Source organism: Macaca fascicularis, chromosome 5, assembly GCF_037993035.2.
Source record: "Macaca fascicularis isolate 582-1 chromosome 5, T2T-MFA8v1.1".
In the NCBI taxonomy this organism is placed as follows: domain Eukaryota; kingdom Metazoa; phylum Chordata; class Mammalia; order Primates; family Cercopithecidae; genus Macaca; species Macaca fascicularis.
In genome coordinates, this window is record NC_088379.1 from 4,734,736 (window position 1) to 4,753,819 (window position 19,084).

Below are 19,084 nucleotides of genomic sequence, written 5' to 3' on the forward strand. Positions count from 1 at the left end.
GGGGGCACATTCTGGCCTGGAGTGTGAAGAGTGTGAATGGGATCCTCCTCACGCTGTTTAATTCAGTGCTCACACAGCCAGTTTATCTCCTTCAACGGAACCCAAACTGTTAAGAAAACAACATCATGGGCCGGGCGCAGTAGCCGTGAGCCACGTGTAATCCCAGCACTTTGGGAGGCCGAGGCAGGTGGATCACAAGATCACCTGGCAATATGGTGAAACCCCGTCTCTACTAAAAATACAAACATTAGCCAGGTATGGTGGTGGGCACCTGTAGTCCCAGCTACTTGGGAGGCTGAGGCAGGAGAATCGCTTGAACCTGGGAGGCGGAGGTTGCAATGAGTCGAGAACACACCACTGGGTGACAGAGTGAAACTCCATCTCAAAAAAAAAAAGAAAGAAATCAGCCTCCTGACGTCACAGCCCCGCTGTGCTCCTCAGGCCCCTGCAACGGATCTTGGGACTCCGAAGCCAGGCTGCAAGGTGAACGCGACCCAGACAGAGCCAGGAGAGCACAGCCCGTCTGTGAGTGAGCGGGTGGGTTTGTGGTCCACTCTCCCCTGAGGCATTTGTGGGGCAGACACGGGGTTGAGAAGGTGGTCTGACCTGGGGTGTCAGGGCTTGTCTCCCACAAGGTGGGAACAGTTGTCAAGGGATAAGTGGCTTCATGTGATGGGCACTGATGCAGAGACAGTGTGAATGGGCAGAATCCCCAGACCCAGTTCCCCTAGAACCCACAGGACCCCAGAAATCACTAGAGTGACCCCTGATCCTTCAGATTTGGAAGAGCTGTGGGAATGGGGGTCATGGTTTCCCTGGTGGCCCCTGACGCTCTCCCAAGCGCTCGCCTCTCCAATAATTGGTAAGGTCACAGCTCTCCATGCCCTCTTCCCGACCTCAGCCCCCCAACACCCAATAGGCTCCTCTTAGCCAGGGCCCAAAGACTCAGGGGACAAGGGCCTACTCTCTGGGGCCACTGTGTGTGTGGAGAGCCCCGGCCGCAGGTGGGAGTCAGAGCAGGGCCTGGAGGGTGGACATGGCTGCCTGAGCCTGGCAGGTGGATGGAAGCCTAGATGGGGCCAGAGTGGCTCGGGGCCTGGTGGGGGTGGCCCACTCTGGGTGGAGCAGAGGGTTGGGGGCAAGTTCACGGCTCCCAGTGCTCTGCTTCCAGCTACTCTAGGCAGTGTCCCTGGACCTCCTGCTCGTTGAAATCGCTCTCTGCCTCAGTGTCCCCATTGCTGGGTGGGTGGCAGGGAGGGTGAAATAGCACAGATGTGGGAAAGGGTTCTTCATGTGACCAGACATGCACAGTGGGGCTTAGTGGGAGCTCCCCGTAAGCTGGGTGGCTTCCCAAGTGCTGCACCCGTCACCTTGCATCCTGGGGCGACCAGGAGGTCAGCGCAGCAGAGCCAGCCTTCCTGTTGGACAGAGGCAGAGGCCACAGCAGGGAGAGGGACATCTCTTGCCCAAGACCATGAAGCTGGAAGTAAGTGGAGGAGCCAGGACTTGAGCCGGGCTGCCTGACTCGGAGCCAGCCCTCCGCAGAGCCACATGACCCTGAGGCCTGGTGTGCCCCAGTGCTCGGCTGTCATAGAAACCCTTTAAAGGCCCATGTCTTTGCAGGTATACCCAGTCATGTGTTAGATGGATCCCCAGGAAGAACCCTGGCCAGTGGTGGGCAGGCTGCCCCAGTGCCCTGCTGGCTGAGAACCATGTGCTTGTAAACTTTATTTTCCATACAGTAGAGAAACATACAGTACAAGCGACACTGGGAATCTGTTTTACAGCAAAGCTCACAAATGCCCCTTGAGACACACTTGTTCCCTGGGTGAGGGGGGTGATGCCCAGGAGCCCGCTTGCCTCTGGGCGGCACTTCTATGCGAGCAGCTGCTGCATCCCAGAGCTGCGTGGGAAGGGGAAGCCGGCTCAGTCCTCACACCCCACAGTTCCACGTCCACTGTCCTCTGCAGGCCGCCCCATGACCATCTTGGGGAGGAGAAGCTTCCCCAGGCAGCAGCCAACTTTCCACGTGCTCCCCGTGGCCTCCTGCCTGCCTGGGGAGGAAATCCTCACAGTAGGGCGGGGCTCAGCTCCACAGCCAGGGGGCATTCACTCAGTGCCTGCTCCGGGCTGGACCCCCCACCACGAAGGGATCAGATGTGACCTGTCCTCCAGGGACCCCAGGCTGGCAGGCAGCAGCCTCGGCCCTACAGCTTGGTAAGTCCTGGGGCAGAGGGAAGCTGGGGCCTCAGGTCAGGTGGGCGTTTGTCAGTGGGGAAGAAGCTTGGCAGCCCAGACCTGCAGTAGGAGGGGCAGGAGCGGGGGTACTGCAGACAGGTGTTCACAGGGGCGGAGGCGGGAAGCTAGGAGAGGAGGGGACCTCCAGGGAAGGCAGTTTTGTGAATATCCCGAGAACCTGAAAGTGACTTTCAGGAGCATCTGTACAAGGGGATGTTGGGCTTCCCTCCCTGCACTGGGAGGTGGATCCAATACTCCCCAGGCGGAAATTCGGGCCCCTGGCCAAGCCCAGCCTTCGCTCTGCCCCGGACAGCCAGGAGAAGGCTGCCACCCTGCTGAGGACCGATGGTGGTCCTTCGTCCTGATCTCGGGGAGCGGTGCCCTCCGTTATCTGCAGGCTCTGGCGCGTGGCGCTGGAGGAATGCGCCCCCTCACATGACCACCTCGGGTGCGATGCTGAAGAGGAGGTCGTCATTCCCCCGCCGCACCTCCAGCAGGAGAGGAGACTCGGTCAGCACGGCCTCCTGCAGCTCACTCGAGTCCACCAGAGGACGCCCGTTGACCTTGACGATGATGTCACCATCTTGGATGCCGCCTCTGCCAACAGGAGAGATGGGGTCACCACCCACAGCCTCCACAGGCACAGCCTTCCCAGGCCCAGCCCAGGGCGAGGCACAGTCAGGGTCAATGACAACATTTTAACAAAAGTCGTTTCGATGGGAAAGAACAGTGCCCTGGCCCCAAAGCTCTCACACCAGAAGAAATCCAGTGTCACATGACAGGCAAACGACCTTTCAAACTGCTTCTCCCATGCCTTAGAAGGGAGGGTTCAAGCTCCCGCTGTAGCCCTTCTAGCTGGGCCAGGCACTCTGTCCCCTTGAGCCTCAGTTTTCAGGTCTACAGTCCTATGTGGAAATGTGCTTTGCAGATTACAAAGGCCCAGGAGCAGGTACTGCTGTTACCGCAGTTACGAAGACTTCTATGTGACAGGCAGAGCTCGCGGGGCCGGCCTTCCTTCTGCATGAGGTTCACTGAGACCTCCCCACTGCCAGGAAGGAAGGTGATGGTACCGTGCTCAGCGGCGTGGGCACCAGCATCAGGACCCACACATGCTGGCTGTGTGACCTGGAAGAGTAACTTCTCTAAACCTCAGTCCCTCCATGTGTAAAATGGGTGAGGGCAAGAGCCTGCGAATCCCTGGCTGCAGTGAGGATTAACTGAGATGATGCATGTGGAAAATCTTACACCATCTCAACAATTTTTACTGCAGGCCTCCTGTGGGCAGGGCTCGTGTGCCATCTGTGCTCATCGCGGAAGGTCACGCAGGGCCTCCCACCCTCAAGCCTAGCCTCTGAGGACGCACAGTACAGTTGGCCCTTGAACAACATGGGTTTGAACTGTGTGGATCTACTTATACGTGGATTTTTCCCACCGCAGATGAAGAGTGAGGCTAAGGAGGGGAGGCGACTGGTTCAGAGCCCTTCCTAGGGGTGGGTCAGCCATGCCAGCATGTGGTAGTGTCGCTGCACGCCTGCCTCAGCCTATGGTGTTGCAATGCTTAACATTTCTCTAGTACTGGAAGACTTCAAAGAAAGCAGTGCTTTATCCATTTCATCTACAAAGTCTCCTGGGGGTAGAAATCCCAGCACTTTGGGAGGCCAAGGCAGGCGGATCGCCTGAGGTCAGGAGTTCAAGACCAGCCTGGCCAACATGGTGAAACCGTGTCTCTACTAAAAATACAAAAAAACTTAGCAGGTGTGGTGGCGGCGCCTGTAATCCCAGCTACTCAGAAGACTGAGGTAGCAGAATCGCTTGAGCCTGGGAGGCAGAGCTTGCAGTGAGCTGAGATTGCGGCACTGCACTCCAGCCTGGGCAACAAGAGTGAGACTCTGTCTCAAAAAAAAAAAAAAAAAAAAAAAAAAAAAGGCTAAATTATCTCCATTTTACAATGAGAAGGTGAGTTCCAGAAAGACCCAGGACTCAGGCTGGTCCGCAGCTGGTGAAAGAGTCTGGCTTAGAGCGGGCTCTTAGCCCAACAGGTACTCCCTCAGTCTCTGCTTCTTGAAGGAAACGACATTGTGGACTTAGGATGGACACGGTCAGGGCTCTAGGGACCATTCAGCTCTCCAGCCTCCCCTGGCTTAGCAGACACACTAGAATTCACCTGCCCCTTCCCCATCACTTTGCTGGGAAGCTCAAGGTCACATGAGAACAGTGGGGCAGTCCTAGCCCAGACCTCACACCTGCCCCATGCCTCCAGCAATCTCCCTGTCTCCTCTGGCAGAGCCTACCTCTGAGAAGGCGAATTCGGCGTAACCTCTTGCACGTAAATTCCACTGCTGACCTCTGGGAAATCTGGGTTGCTGGCCTTCAGCTCATCCACCAGGCTGGAAAGAGTCTGCTGTCAAGGCCCCTCCTCTGAGCCTTTGCCCAGCTCCTTGGTATGAAGCTGCCCCTCCTTCCCTCCAGCATCAGGCCAGAAGAGGAGCCTCCTCTGGGCCCCCACACTGCCCTGTCCCACCACTGGCCACTCTGTGTCCCCTACCAGATGTGCTTCTCAAGAGAAATGTGGTAGCAATGGCTGGTTAGAAGCGTGAAGAGAGGAAAGAGTGGGTGGATAGTGTGAGGAGGGGCGGAAGGATAGATGGATGGATGGAAGAAGGAATGATGATGGATGGGTGGATAGAAGGAGAAATGGACAGACAGGCGATGCTGAGTCATGGAATGGACAGCCAATGCTGAGTCATGGAACGGACAGATGATGCTGAGTCATGGAACGGACAGACAGAAGACCGGACAGAGGTGGGATGGACAGACAGATAAAAGAGACAGACAGAAAGAAACAAAAGATAAATTGGTGTACTGAATGTTGATTATAATTTTTTTCAAATGTCACCCCTAGATTAGCAGAGTTGGTGAAACAGGAGGAATGACAGCTTTAGGGACTGTGTTGTTCGAGGAAATGGTCGCTTGAGCATTCTTGAGTTCTTCCTAGGCTCCCAATGCAGTGACCTCTCCCTTCTTCAAACCTCGAAGCTCAACTTTGCATTTCCAGCCTCCCTTCTATCCTGCCCCCACTTCCTCTCCCCCAGCCCCTTCTTTCTTGCACTCATTCAGCATTTCTAGGCACCTGCTCTGCAGTGGACCTAGTACTGGGGCAGAGTGGAGGAATGAGCAGGTCACAGTCCTTGCTCCCAAGGAGCCGACAGCCGAGGAGGCAGGATGGGGTGGGGCAGTCCCAACACAGGTGATTCCGACACAGCAGGATGAGTTCAAGGCTGGGGAGAGAGGCCAGGGCTCTGTGTGCTACGAGGAGGCACCTTATCCCACTTGAGTGTCCTGAGAATGCAGAATAGTGTGCCCCCAAATTCATATACACCCAGAACCTCAGAATGTGACCTTGTTTGGAAATAGGACCTTTATAGATGTCATTAGTTGAAGATCTTGAGATGAGACCTTCTTGGTTTAGAGCGAGCCCTAACTCCAACGATGGATGTTTTCATAAGAGAAACAAGAGAGAGATGTGCACACAGATATTCAGAGAGAAAGAAGGTCAAGTGAAGACAGAGGCAGAGACTGCAGGGAGAGAGCCACAAGCCAAGGACACCTGGAGCCAGCAGAAGCTGGAAGGGGCAAGGAAGCAGCTTTCCGTGGAGCCTCAGAGGCAGTGCAGCCCTGCTGACCCCTTGACTTCAGACCTCCTACTTCCGGAACTGAGAGGAAACACATTTCTGCTGTTTTGAGTCACCAGGCTTATAGTAATTTGTTATAGCAGCCACAGGAAAGAGATGGCGTCCTGAAAGAACAGAAGGAATCTATAAGGCAAAGAGGGAAAGGTCCAAGCACAAGGACCGGCCTGAGCAACGATCAGAGGCCTGAGTGCATTGGCCCATCTGGGCACCTGCAAGGAGCCGAGCACAGCCAGCCAGGGTCTGGAGGGAGGGCCAGGGTGAGGGACGAGAGGAAGGGGCAGCAGGGGACAGCACTCTTCAGATACTCGCCTTGGTGTGATCGTCCGCATCCGTATGCCGATGAAGCGCTTCTTCCAGTCTGGAAATGAAACACGGCGAGACTCTGTTAGGGCTGCTGCAAAAAGCCGCCACCCTCCCTCAGAGGACAGGCAGAGGACAGAAGTTCCCCTGCAGGACCAGGAAGCAGCAGGTGTCATTCTGCTTAAGCCGGCCCAGTCCCCCTGTGGTCCGGCAAAGCTGCCCTCTCCTGACCGTCATCATGGAGCTGTAGGGTGTTCTAGCTCTAGTGTGCTCACCCCACAGGTGGCTTCATGTCCACCCCATCCTGCATCCAACCACGTGAGCTCCAACATCTGCTCTCCCAGCTGAGCTCCAACCCAACCCCAGTGGCCAGCGGGGCTCTCCTTTCTGGCTTGCATACTGCTGGTTCCCCAAATGTTCCCTGCTTGGAACTGAACTCATCACCTCCCACTGGCCTTCCCCAAAACAATACTCGCTGCTAATGTCCAGTGAGTACCAACCATTTGCCAGGCCCTGTGGCTGGGGCACTGCACACACACCTCACTGAGATACTGTCTCCATCCCCCGAGCTGCTCCAATCTGTGACTTAACAGGTGTCTCAGACCCAGAAATAAACAAGAGTCAATAAATTTAGAATTTTCATTTTATATAAGAATTCTGACCACAATTAGAAATCAACAATAGGTATCTGGAAAATTCCCAAGCACTTGGAAACTAAATAAAACACTCTAAATTACTCATCTTCAGATAAGTAAAAAGAGAAATTAGAAACTCTGTTCAACTGAATAAAAATGAATGTATAATATATTAAAATTCATAGGTTGTAGAGGTAGAGGGAAATTAATAGTACTGAAGTGCCTATGTTAGAAAATAAGTTTCAAATCAATAACCTCAGTTTCCATCTTAAAAACTAGAAAAAGACCAAATAAAACCCAGAATAACCAGAAGAAAAAAAAAAATAAAGCTAAAAGTATGAATCAACAATAAAGTTGAGAGTGTGAATTAATAATAAAGGTAAGAGTGTGAATCAATAAAGGTGAGAGTGTGACTCAAAGCTGAGAGTATGAGTCAATACTAAAGCTGAGAGTGTGAATCAATAATAAACCTGATAGTGTGAATCAGTAATAAAGCTCAGAGTGTGACTCAATAATAAAGATGAGTGTGAATCAATAAAGATGAGTGTAACTCAATAATAAAGATGCATGTGAATCAATAACAAAGCTGAGAATGTGACTCAATAATAAAGATGAGTGTGAATCAATAAAGCTGAGAATGTGACTCAATAATAAAGATGAGTGTGAATCAATAAAGCTGAATGTGAATCAATAATAAAGCTGAGGCCGGGCGCGGTGGCTCAAGCCTGTAATCCCAGCACTTTGGGAGGCCGAGACGGGCGGATCACGAGGTCAGGAGATCGAGACCATCCTGGCTAACACAGTGAAACCCCGTCTCTACTAAAAAAAAAATACAAAAAACTAGCTGGGCAAGGTGGCCGGCGTCTGTAGTCCCAGCTACTCGGGAGGCTGAGGCAGGAGAATTGCATAAACCCAGGAGGCGGAGCTTGCAGCAAGCTGAGATCCGGCCACTGCACTCCAGCCTGGGCAACAGAGCGAGACTCCGTCTCAAAAAAAAAAAATAATAATAATAATAATAATAATAAAGTTGAGTGTGACTCAATGAAATCAATAGTATAAATCAATGAAATAAAGATAAGAATGTAAGTCAAAGAAACATAACAGTGAAAATAAAAACTAAAAGTTGATTCTTTGAGATCAATAAAATTGATAAATCTTTAGCAAGATTGATCATGACAAAAAGACAGTTTTCAATATCACGAATTACAGAGGTGACATCACTACAGATTCTACAGATATTAGAAGAATAATAAGAGACTATTATGAACAACTTGACGTCAATGAATTTAATCACTTAGATAAAAGAAGGAAATTTCTTGAAATTTCCAAACCACCAAAGCTCATTCAAGAAGAAACAGATCACTCAAATAGCACTATATCTATTAAAGAAATTGAATTTGGAGTTAAAAAATCTTCCTACAAAAAAACTTTAAGCCCAAAAGAGCTCACTGGCGCATTCTACCAGATGTTTAGGGAAGAAGTAGTATTAATTCTATACAAACTCCACCCGAAAACTGAAAATGAGTGACTACTTCTAACCTCATTATCTGGATACAACAACCAGAAGAGAAAACTAGACCAATATCGCTCATGAAAACAGATACAAAAATTCTTTAAACAAATAAAATCCAACAATACATTAAAAAGGATAGTACAGCCAGGCATGGTGGCTTATACCTGTAATCCCAGCACTTTGGGAGACCAAGGTGGGCAGATCACCTAAGGTCAGGAGTTTGGGACCAGCCTGGCCAACGTGGTGAAACCTCATCTTTCCCAAAAATACAAAAATTATCTGGGCATGATGGTGGGCACCTGTAATCCCAGCTACATGGGAGGCTGAGGCAGGAGAATCACTTGAGCCTGGGAGGCAGAGGTTGCAGTGAGCCAAGATTACACCACTCCACTCCAGCCTGGGGGACAGAGAGAGACTCCATCTCAAAAAAAAAAAAAAAAAAAAAAAAAGGATAATACATCATAAATAAGTGATAAATGAGGTTCATCCCAGGAATGTACACTTGGTTTAACATTTAAAAATCAACCAATGCAATTTACCACATTAACAGACTAGAAAAGAAAACCATATGATCATCTCCAGAGATGCACAAAAAGCCTCTGACAAAATGTAACATCCATTCCCAATAAAAACCAGAAACAGAAGGGAACTTTTCAACCTGATAGAGGATACCTATGCAAGTTTTTAGCTAGCGTCATACTCAATGGTGAAAGACTGAGTGCTTTTCTCTCCAAGATCAGGAACGAGACAAGGATGTTCGCTCTTACCTCTTTCATTCAATATTTTACTGGAAGTTCTAGCCAGGCAAGAGAAAAAAAAAGCATTCAGATTGGAAAGGAAGAAGTAAAACTGTCTTTATTCACAGACTATATAGCCATGTATGTAGTAAATCTGATGGAATCTACAAAAAAAGTTTCTAGAAGCAGTAAGTGAGTTATCGAGCTTACAGGATATCTTAAGGTGAACATCCAAAAATCATTTTAATTTGAATACTCTTAACCAACCACCAGAAACTGAAATTTCAAAGAATACATCATTTATAGTAGCATCAAAATTAAGAAATACTTACAAATAAATCTGATGAAAAATGCCCCAAAACCAGTACACTGAAAACTATAAAACATTGCAGAGAGAAGTTAAAGAAGATGTAAATAAATGGAGAGGTATTCTGTATTCATGGGTCAGAAAAGTTACCATGGTTAAAATGCCAAATTTCCCCAAATTGATCTGTAAATTCAATGCAATCCCCATCAGATCATCAGCAGGCTTTATTTTTCTTTATATAGAAATTGACAAGCTTATTCTGAAATTCATATAGAAATGCAAAGGGTCTGAGGAGCCCATGCAACTTGGAAAAGGAAGAATAAAGTCGGGGGACTCACATCACCTGCCTTTTAGACCTACCGTGAGGCCATAGTAATCGAGCCAGTGCAATACCGAATCTGCCTGAAGACAGATAGCTGGAATGGCATATGGTCATTCTCTTTTTGACAACGGTGTGAAGGCACTTCAGTAGAGAACAGTCTTTCAACAGATGGTGCTAGAACAATTGAATTTCCAAGGCAAAAACAACAAAAACCCCCCAAACTTCGATCTATACTTTGCACTATTTAAAAATATACAAATTCAAAATGCATCGTAGTCCTAAATCTGAAACCTCAAAAAGTAAAACTTCTTGAAGAAATTGTAGGAGAAAAATCTTTCTGATCTTGGGTTAGCAAAGACTTCGTAGACACAACACCAAATGCATGACAAATTGGGAAAACACACTTCATCACAATTTACAAAACTTCTGCTCTTTAAAGACACTGTTCAGAGAATGAAAAGACAAGCCACAGACTGGGAGAAAATATTTGCAATTTGCTTATCTGATAAAGGACTCCTATCCAAAATGTAGAAAGAACTCTCACAACCTACTAATAAGAACACACATAACCTAAATGCTTTTAATGCGCCAAATATTTAAACACACCAAAGATGAACAGTTGATGAACAAGCCATGTGGGAGATGGGGTCAGAGCCGGCCGGTAAGCCTGACCCCTGGGTCCACTGGGTCCTGGAAGGCTTTGGATTTGATCTTGAATCACCAGACGTGATCTGCCTTTAGTTTTGAAAGGGCCTCTCTGGCTGTGGGAGGGTCTGTGGGGGATGGGGCAGCATCCAGAGGAACCCAGAGAGGTGATGGTCCAGGGCAGCGAGTGCCCCAGCGCTGGACCCGGAGGTGGAGGTGGAGGCGGAGCGGTGGCAAGGCCGGGGGTGGATGCGTCCTGAAGCCTGGACCAATGGACTCGCTGACAGCGGATGAGGTGTGTGGGGGACAGAGGGACAAGGCTGACATAACTGAGTGGGGACGGCAGCTGGGGCTGCAGGAGCGGGGTCTTGTCAGGTGCTCTGAGTGGGAACTGCCCGTGGACATCAGTGGGGCCGTCCCACAAGCAGCTGCCCGTCCGAGCCTGGAGTGGGAGGGGCCAGGCTGGAGGCGTAAATCCGGGGGATCACTCTCTAGCTGGCTTCTAAATCCAGGGCATGGGATCCTCAACAGGCCCCGCACAGCCCACCTGGGACATCGGCCCTTCCCGTTCCCACTGCCTGCGAGTCCCCGGCAATCTCCAGAGCCTGCCCCGCTCCCTTCCCACAGTCTCTGCCAGAGGTGGGTCACCTCCTCAGAGAGGTCTCCTGCCCCCTTGTGCAGCCCTCACACTCGAGGCCCCAGCCCTGCCCCGGCCTCCTCCCAGCACCCCTCACTCTGATCTGTGGCATCTGGGGGCATTTTTGTGGCCCGTCTCCCTGCTAGAAGGAAAACGGGAGGGAAAACGGGAAAACCTCTGGCTCACAGCCCACAGGAGTCCAAGGCACAGAGCCCGCACTTGAACAATGCCTGTGGTCCCGTCCGACTTAGACCCACCGTGCGGTTGGGAAAGCAGAGGCCGGGTAATGCCTCTGGGCCGGAGCTGAGGAAAGCGACTGGCTGTGCTCAGGCTAGGAGACTCTAAAGCCTCTTCTTGAACTTAAGAGGTGAGCAGAACACACACCAAGCACCAGGCCACCAGGCTCCCTGCCCATCCTGCTCCCGGCCCTGCTCCTGCCAGGTGGCTGGGCTGCCTCTGCCAGCCTTTTCCACTATTGTGAAGGACTCAGGACTCCACCCAGCACAGGGGCCTGAGACTTGGGGACCTTATGGCTTCTGAGACCAAGTGACCCTGTGACCTCTGAGACTGGGGAACACTGTGACTTCTGAGACCAGGGAAACTTACGGTTTTTGAGACCAGGGGTCCCTGTGACTTCTGAGAACCCTGGGGTCTCTGAGATCGGGGAATCCTGTAATGTCAGAGATCTGGGAACTCTGTGATGTCTGAGACCAGGGAACGCTCATGCCCCTGTCCCTGTCCCCTCCCCTCCCTACAGCTCTCCCTTGGCTTGCGGGCCACAGGATAAATGAGGGGTTTGCCCCCCAGGCCAGAGGTCTCCCACCTATGAACTGCACTGTCCCCCATAATCCACAGAGGGGCAGATGCCCGCAAACGGCCCTACTCCATGAATCAAACACCCCACATCACCCCATGTGGGGCTACACTCTGGTCCTAAGGCTGGCTGGACCCCAAGCCCTCCTGGGGCTCCCCCAACATGCATGGTGGCCACTCTTTACCCTGAAAGCCCCCCAGAGGCCTCTGCACCCCACCCCCAGACAAGAATAAGAAATGTACTTAACATCTCCTTGATTTAATAAAAAGATGGTTCATTTCAAAGAACTTTAGATTAACTGGGTTTGGATCATTGCATTTTATTAAATAAAAAAGAAAAGCAAGTACAAACACCAGTCAACTTCAGAAGGATTTTAAAATGGCAAATGTGCCATGCCGCTAAGGTTTATCAGGCTCCTCAGTTAGTCTGTGCTGTTCTTGGGGAGGGGATACAGCTCTGAGGACAGGGGATGTCTCCCAGGGGGTCTGGGATGAGGTCAGCACTAACTGGGACAGTCCCTGTAAAACAAAGGAGCAAACCCAGGCCCTGGCGGGATCCTGTCTCAGAGGAGAAAGAGAGAGGCAAGAAGGGAAGAGGACACTATCATCCACTTCCAAGTAAAGTCACCTCATAGCTCAGTGTGTGCAAACTGCAGCTCTGCTAATTTCCAGTAAGGAGGCTGAAGTCAAAGGCACCCATGGAGAATGGGATAATTCAACAGGAAAGGCTCGCTCATTAGAGAAAGGAGCACACTAGGACGGGTGTGGGTGCATCCCTGAATCTAGTTCTGAGCTTCCTAGAAGCCAACAGGAAAAGGGCTCAAGAGATTAGATGGTCCTCACTGTTCAAGAGTAGAAGACTTCAGCTTCTTTGGGCAAGACAGGCTCTGCCTGGCTCCAGATTGTCTTCCCATAATGGACACGGAAGGACAATGGCGGCATCCTCAACAGCAGCTCTTCATGTGACTAGCCCTCATGGCACCGGCCTTGGCTGCACTGGGGTCCATGTGCTTGGCTGACAGGGTCATGGAGGAGGGGGCAAACATGAGGAGCCCCCCTGCTCTCAATGAACTGCCAGTGAGGGGGCTGGGAGGAGACAGCAAAGCAATGTGGAAGTGTGAGTTGCTGAGTCAGGCCTAGGTGTTGGGCAGGAGGTGGGCATGGGAGACACAATGGCAGAAGGGAGAAGCTCACTAGGGAAGTAGAGAAGGCGGGGAGGTAGAGGCCCCCAGGAAAGGCCCTGTGATTGGAAGCATGGCCCTGCTCTGGAAGGTGGTTGCAACTGCTCACTTGAGGAGGCAATGGGTGTGCTCTTACCTGGGAGAGTTGCCTAGTGCCCTGGCGAGACCTCTCCCAGATGGGTGCTCATGGCAATCTAGGAGTGGGTAGGGTGGGCTGGGCATCCCTTTTGGATGGGGGTGAGGAAATGGGGGCTTGGAGGAGGGTGACTTCCAAAGACGGGGTATTGGACTCTGCTCCCCTGGCATAGAGGATATTCTACCATGTGATCTGCATGGGCCACAGGCTGGAAGAGAGAGTACTCAGGAGTGGGTAGAAGGATGGAAGAATAGATGAACAGGGATAGAGGGACAGGTGGGTGGACAGATGGATGGATGGATAGGTAGACAGGTGAATGAGTGGGTGGGTGGATGGGTGGAAAGAAGGAGAGAAGGAAAAAATAAAGGAAAAAAATAAAGGAAGGAAGAAATGGTGGACAGGTGGGTGAATGGGTGGACAGGTGGGTGGATGAGTGGATGAATGGATGAGTAGATGGATGGATGGATGGATGGGTAAATGGATGGATGGTGGATAGATGGATGGATGGAAAAATTGGTGGGTGGAAGGATAAATGAGTGGTTGGTTGAATGGATGGGTAGATGGATGGATATAGAATGGATGGATGATGGACAGGTGGATGGATGGGTGAATGGCTGGGTGGGTGGGTGGGTGGGTGGATAGATGGATGGATGAATGATGGATAGGTGAATAGATGAATGGGTGAATGGTTGGGTGGATGGGTGGATGGATAGATGGGTGGATGGACAGATGGGTGGATGGATGGATAGGTGGATGGATGAATGGATGGATGGATAGATGGTAAATGAGTGAATGGAAAGATGGGTGGGTAGATGGATGAATGGGTGGATGGATGGGTAGATGGGTAGAAAGGTATGGGTAGATGGATGGTGGATTGATGGATGGATGGATGGATGGGTGGATGGGTGGGTGGATGGGTGGATGAATGGGTGGATGAATGGATGATTGGATGGATGGTTAGATGGATGGATGGGTGGGTGGATGGGTGTGTGGGTGGATGGATGGTTGTGTGGGTGGATGGGTGGGTGGGTGGATGGATGGACGGATGGACGGATGAATGAGTAAATGGATGGGTGAATGGATAGAGAGAACGATGGATGGGTGGGTGGGAAGATGGATAGATGAATGGCTGGGTGGGTGGGTGGATGGATGGATGAATGGCTGGGTGGGTGGGTGGATGGATGGATGAATGGCTGGGTGGGTGGGTGGATGGATGATGGATAGGTGGACAGATGAATGGGTGAAGGCTGGGTGGATGGGTGGATGGATAGATAGGTGGATGGATGGTAAATGGGTGGATGGAAAGATGGGTGGATGAATGGGTGGGTGGATGGATGGGTAGATGGGTAGAAAGGTGTGGGTGGATGGAGGGTGAATGAATGGATGGGTGGGTGGGTGGATAGGTGGATGAGTGGGTAGATGAATGGATGGATGGGTGAATGGATGATTGGATGGATGGGCGGATGGATAGATGAGTGGGTAGGTGAATGGATGGGTGAATGGAGAGACGGATGGATGGGTGAGTGGATGGGTGGGTGGGTAGATGGATGGATGGGTGTGTGGGTGGATGGATGTGTGGGTGGATGGGTGGGCGGGTGGATGGATGGACAGATGGATGAGTGAATGGATGGGAGAATAGATGGATGGGTGGGTGAAAGGATGGATGGATGGATGGATGGGTGAATGGATGGGTGGATAGGTGGGTGGGTGGGTGAGTGGATGGATGGATGGATAGAAGGAAAGAAACACCTGACAACTAAGGAGCAGTCCAGATGAGAGCAGCTTAGGGACTCCAAGAAGCTGATGGTAGAGGCTGAGATCGGAGATCACCAGCCAAAAGGAGACAGCCTTGGAGGGGCATGGGGTGAACCTGACCATGAATTGATGATAGGCAGGGGGAAGATCCTGAAAGAGGCTGAGGATAAGCTGTCCTGGGGGTCCCACAGCTTTGGGGTGGGCAGAGAGGACCTGTCCAGTAGTGAGCAAGGTTGACCCAGCACCTCTGATGGGCCTTGGTCCCAGGACTGGGGTGCTAAGGGGCTGTAGCCCTGGGAGAGTACCCCCTGCCTCTGGCCCCCTCCAGGTGAGCTCTTTACCTTTGATCTGCTTGTCTTGGAACTCTGTGAGGAACCGTGTGATACGGTCCGAGGGGATGGCAAAGGAGATGCCAGCCGTGACCTTGAGCGTGTTGATGCCAATGACCTCGCCATCCTGGGCAGGGAGGTAAGAGCAGGCATTGGTTGGAGGAACCCAGGCAAACCCCTGCCCACAAAGCACTGTGTCCGCAGCTCTGTTGCTAGAGGCTGACCCCGGCTGTCAATCACCCTACAGCCCCTGACTCCCCTGAAAAGGTCATTCTCAGGATCACACCTGGGTCAGTGACCCCCCACCTCTCCAAATTCCGGAGATCCCCCTTCCTATCCCTGGAGAGTATTTCCAGGGAAGCTTGCAGCTTGGGCCTGCCCCCAGGCTCTGGCCACTCTGCCTCTAAGAAGCAGGGCCATGGGACCAGGGACACTGCCAAGCCACGTTTGGAGGGACCGAGAGAGGCAGGAACATGGTGAGGCATGTCGGAGACTGAGACCATGTCTATCCCTTCCTTCTAGAAGTAGGGGGCTGACAGGTGGGGCCAGGGGAGCTCCTTGAGCCCCATCTGTCTCTTTGGTGCCCCTCCCAACCTGCCCTGCCCCCCATGAGGCTGGTGCCACCTGGGCAGGATCTGACCTGGCCCCTGGGAACCTCACGTTCAGGCCCGCTCCTGGAAAGGAGCCCCACCCTACAGCCTGGCATATACCCCTAGCGCTGCCCTCCCAGCCAGGGCCTGGCCAGCTCATCAGGGGACCCTCTGGGGCCTGGGGCAAAGCTTTGGGTCAAGGCACCCTTTGTCCTCCTGGTCCCTGGAAGCTCAGGAGGCAGGAAGAGCAGCCAAGTGTGAGATCCAGTAGATTGAGTTCTGTGTCCACCCTTGGCCCTCTGTGCCCATCGCTACTGCCTGGACCACGTGGAGCAGCCTCCTGGGCCTGGCTTCCTGGCCTCCAGCCTAAACCACACACATGAGCTTCCTTGAAGCCAGGGCATGCCCTCAGCCCTGCCAAAAGCCTGGGAGACATCTCAGGCACACAGGGTGAAGCCCCATCTGCACACGAGGCCTGAGGCAGCAGGACATGGGCCACCAGCCCTTTCATTGTCCCCTTGTCTGATCTCCCCCTCCCTAAACTTCCCCCAATGCTCATGCTGTGCCGTCTCCCTGGGATTTCTTCCTCCTGTACCCAGTCCTCTTCAATCTCAATCGCTGTTGAGTAATGCTCACCTCCACGAAGCCCTCCCTGATCTCACATCAGCTGCCAGGTCTTCCTGCCCAGCATCCCTCCAGAGCCATCTCATGTGGCTCACATGGGGCTGGGCCTTGTTCACACCTGGGCACCTCCCCCACCATGGACAGGAGCTCCAGGGGTGAGACTATCCGATTCTTCAGGGCCTAGGAGCTCTGAACTGAGCTTCCTGGTTTATTCTGGAAAAATCTCACCTGGGATGAGGCTGAGCTTGACTCTGAGGCTCAAGACACAACTGGGAAGGGGAGAACGAGGGTGCCCCTGTCATCCTGTGTGTACACCCAGGGCAGGGAGGGCTGGGGTGAGCAGCCCCACACCTGCGTCTCCCTTGCCCCAGCTCCCCTGACAGGCACACGCTCCTGGACTGAGCTGCTGCTCAGTGGGTGAGTCCTCACTCCTGGCGGCCACCAGCATCCCTGAGGCACTTGGGGCAGCCTTGGTCTTTCCTCCTTCCAGGCCTCCAGCCCAGCTGCACTCCTGATAGTTGGTGTTAATTAATGTTCTAGGACCATATTGTGGGGCGTGTCCTGCCTCAAGGCTCAGCACCCCCATGTGAGAAGAGCCCCAGAAATCTAGAGATTTGGGCTCTAGGGGACACTTACCAGGTTCACCAGCGGTCCCCCGGAGTTCCCGTACTGCAGGGGGAGGAAACAGCATTAGCGGTGCCTGACCCCGCCTGAGGGTTCCCGGAGCTCCTTCTTCCAGCTCTACCTCTAACCAGTGCAGAGACGCATAAGCAGATCTCATCCTCAGCAGCATTGAAAGGCCTCAGTGCTGTCCCCGTTTCACAGATAAGAAGGCCAAGCCCACAGAGGCCATGTGGACGGCCGCCTGATGACCGAGGTCTGACTGTTACTGTTCTCTGCACAAACCATATGCTTTGGCATCTACACCCTGGAGGCCGGGCAGCACCACCTGATGCATGGAGAATGGAGGTGCTACTTCCTATCCTGCTGGCCTGGGGGACCCTCTACAAAGACTCAGATTCCAGCCAAGCGCCCGAGTCACGGCAAAGCTGGATGGACATGATCTGCGGCATCTGCGTGAAGTGCTTTGTGGATGCTAAAGGTGCCAGCAACATAATCACAATAATAATGACAAGCGGCGTTGGCCAGGGTGTGTAAGCTGGGCAAAGGTGTTTCCAGGCCATGGCCATGCCTCTGTTTCTCTGAAAGGCTGCCCGAGTGAAGACAGCAGCCTCTGACTCCCAGGGTGACTGGAACCCTGGGGTGGAAGTCACAGGAGTAGAGCTCCACTGAATGTAAAGAGAGAACTTTCTAGCAAGTGGATGTGTCGAGTGACAGAATGGCTCTGGGGATGGGGGCAAGCCGAGTCAGAGGCTACCTTGAGGCTGAGGTCTTGGGCACAGATGGCAGGTGCCCCGGCCTCCCGTCCCTGGGACTCACGTTGATGATGGCGTCCGTCTGGATGTAGTCCATGTCGGAGTCCCGGAGGCCCAGCTCCCTGCCCTCCCGCTGGGCAGTGCTGACGATGCCCGTTGTCACGGTGTTCTGCAGGGCGAAGGGACTGCCGATGGCCACCACAAACTCCCCAGGCCGCAGGTCAGCCGAGTGGCCCAGCAACAACACAGGGAGCTTTTTCTAGAAGAGGGAAGAAGACACAGAGAGGGAGGCTTAGCCGTCTACGTTCAGTGGGGACCGGAGTCAGATCCTGGCACGGGGGGTCCCAGAGAAGGCAGGCACATCTGTGCAAAGCCATCAGGACTGCGAAGGCTCAGGCAGGTCACCAGTGCAGACCAAGACCAGGGCAGCCCCGTGCTGAGACCCAGGGCTGGAGTCCATGGAACAGAGGCTCAGCTGTGCCAGGGAGCAAAGGTTCCCCCAGGGCAGGCATGGGTGCTCATCATGGGCGGTGCACACAGGGTGCAGCTGACCACAGCCTCCAAGGTTGTTGAGCCCAATGATCTGATGGCCACATGTCCTCTAAAAATCTGGTAAAAGCTGCAGACACCTGGTAAAAACTACTACTGCATATGCACCACACACAAACTGACGCATTTGATGGAGAGAGATCTGCGGGTCCCCGGAGCCCAGCTAAGGACTCCGGGAGCCCCGGTTTGAAATCCTTGATCCAGTTCAGTCTCATCTTCCAATACAGACACACGGGGACTCAGGCCTGGAGAGGTGACGCCACTAGCCAAGCTCCACTCCCGCCGTGCACGCTGAGACACCTGCACACTCCTGTTCTGCTTTTGCGTGGGGCCAGCAGAGCCTGATTATCTGACTCTGCAACTAGGCTGGGAGCTGGGAGAGCAGCCGGGCTCTGTGTTCCAGAAGCTGCGTGGTGCACACTCTGAGAAGGTGGTCCCCGGTGCTTGTTAGAAGGTGCCGAAGCACAGATGCACACGTAACTCGGGGAAGGCGGTTCTGTGCTCGTACCCACATCAACTTCCTGGTTCTGGTTTTGCACCCATTACCTAAGATGTCACCATTGAGGGAAGCTGGGGAAAGGCTCCTGGGACCTTGTGGCACTACCCTGTAGCTTCCCGTGGGTCTGCGATCCGCCAGGTCGCATGAGCCTCACCCCAGCTCAGGAGATCAGGGGGGCAGGACCCCATGCCTCTGACCCTCTGGAC

At 52.7% G+C, this 19,084-nt stretch overlaps 1 protein-coding gene across 2 annotated transcripts in view; it reads right to left on the reverse strand.

The window, feature by feature from the left end:
• Positions 1–1,713: 1,713 nt before the first annotated feature.
• The window catches only part of HTRA3 (HtrA serine peptidase 3), a 38,042-nt gene continuing 20,671 nt past the window's right edge, over positions 1,714–19,084 (reverse strand). Inside the window, exons 4-9 of one of the 2 annotated variants that reach the window (XM_005554383.5) lie at positions 17,895–18,089; positions 17,091–17,123; positions 15,253–15,367; positions 6,240–6,288; positions 4,530–4,625; positions 1,714–2,835 (exon numbers count right to left, since the gene is read on the reverse strand). In XM_005554383.5, coding sequence (XP_005554440.1) covers positions 2,670–2,835; positions 4,530–4,625; positions 6,240–6,288; positions 15,253–15,367; positions 17,091–17,123; positions 17,895–18,089 — 654 coding nt within the window. In that variant the 3' untranslated portion in view covers positions 1,714–2,669. Of the gene's footprint in view, positions 2,836–4,529; positions 4,626–6,239; positions 6,289–12,139; positions 12,926–15,252; positions 15,368–17,090; positions 17,124–17,894; positions 18,090–19,084 lie in introns of those variants that run through there. The other variant, XM_045392071.3, reaches the window with a different exon arrangement.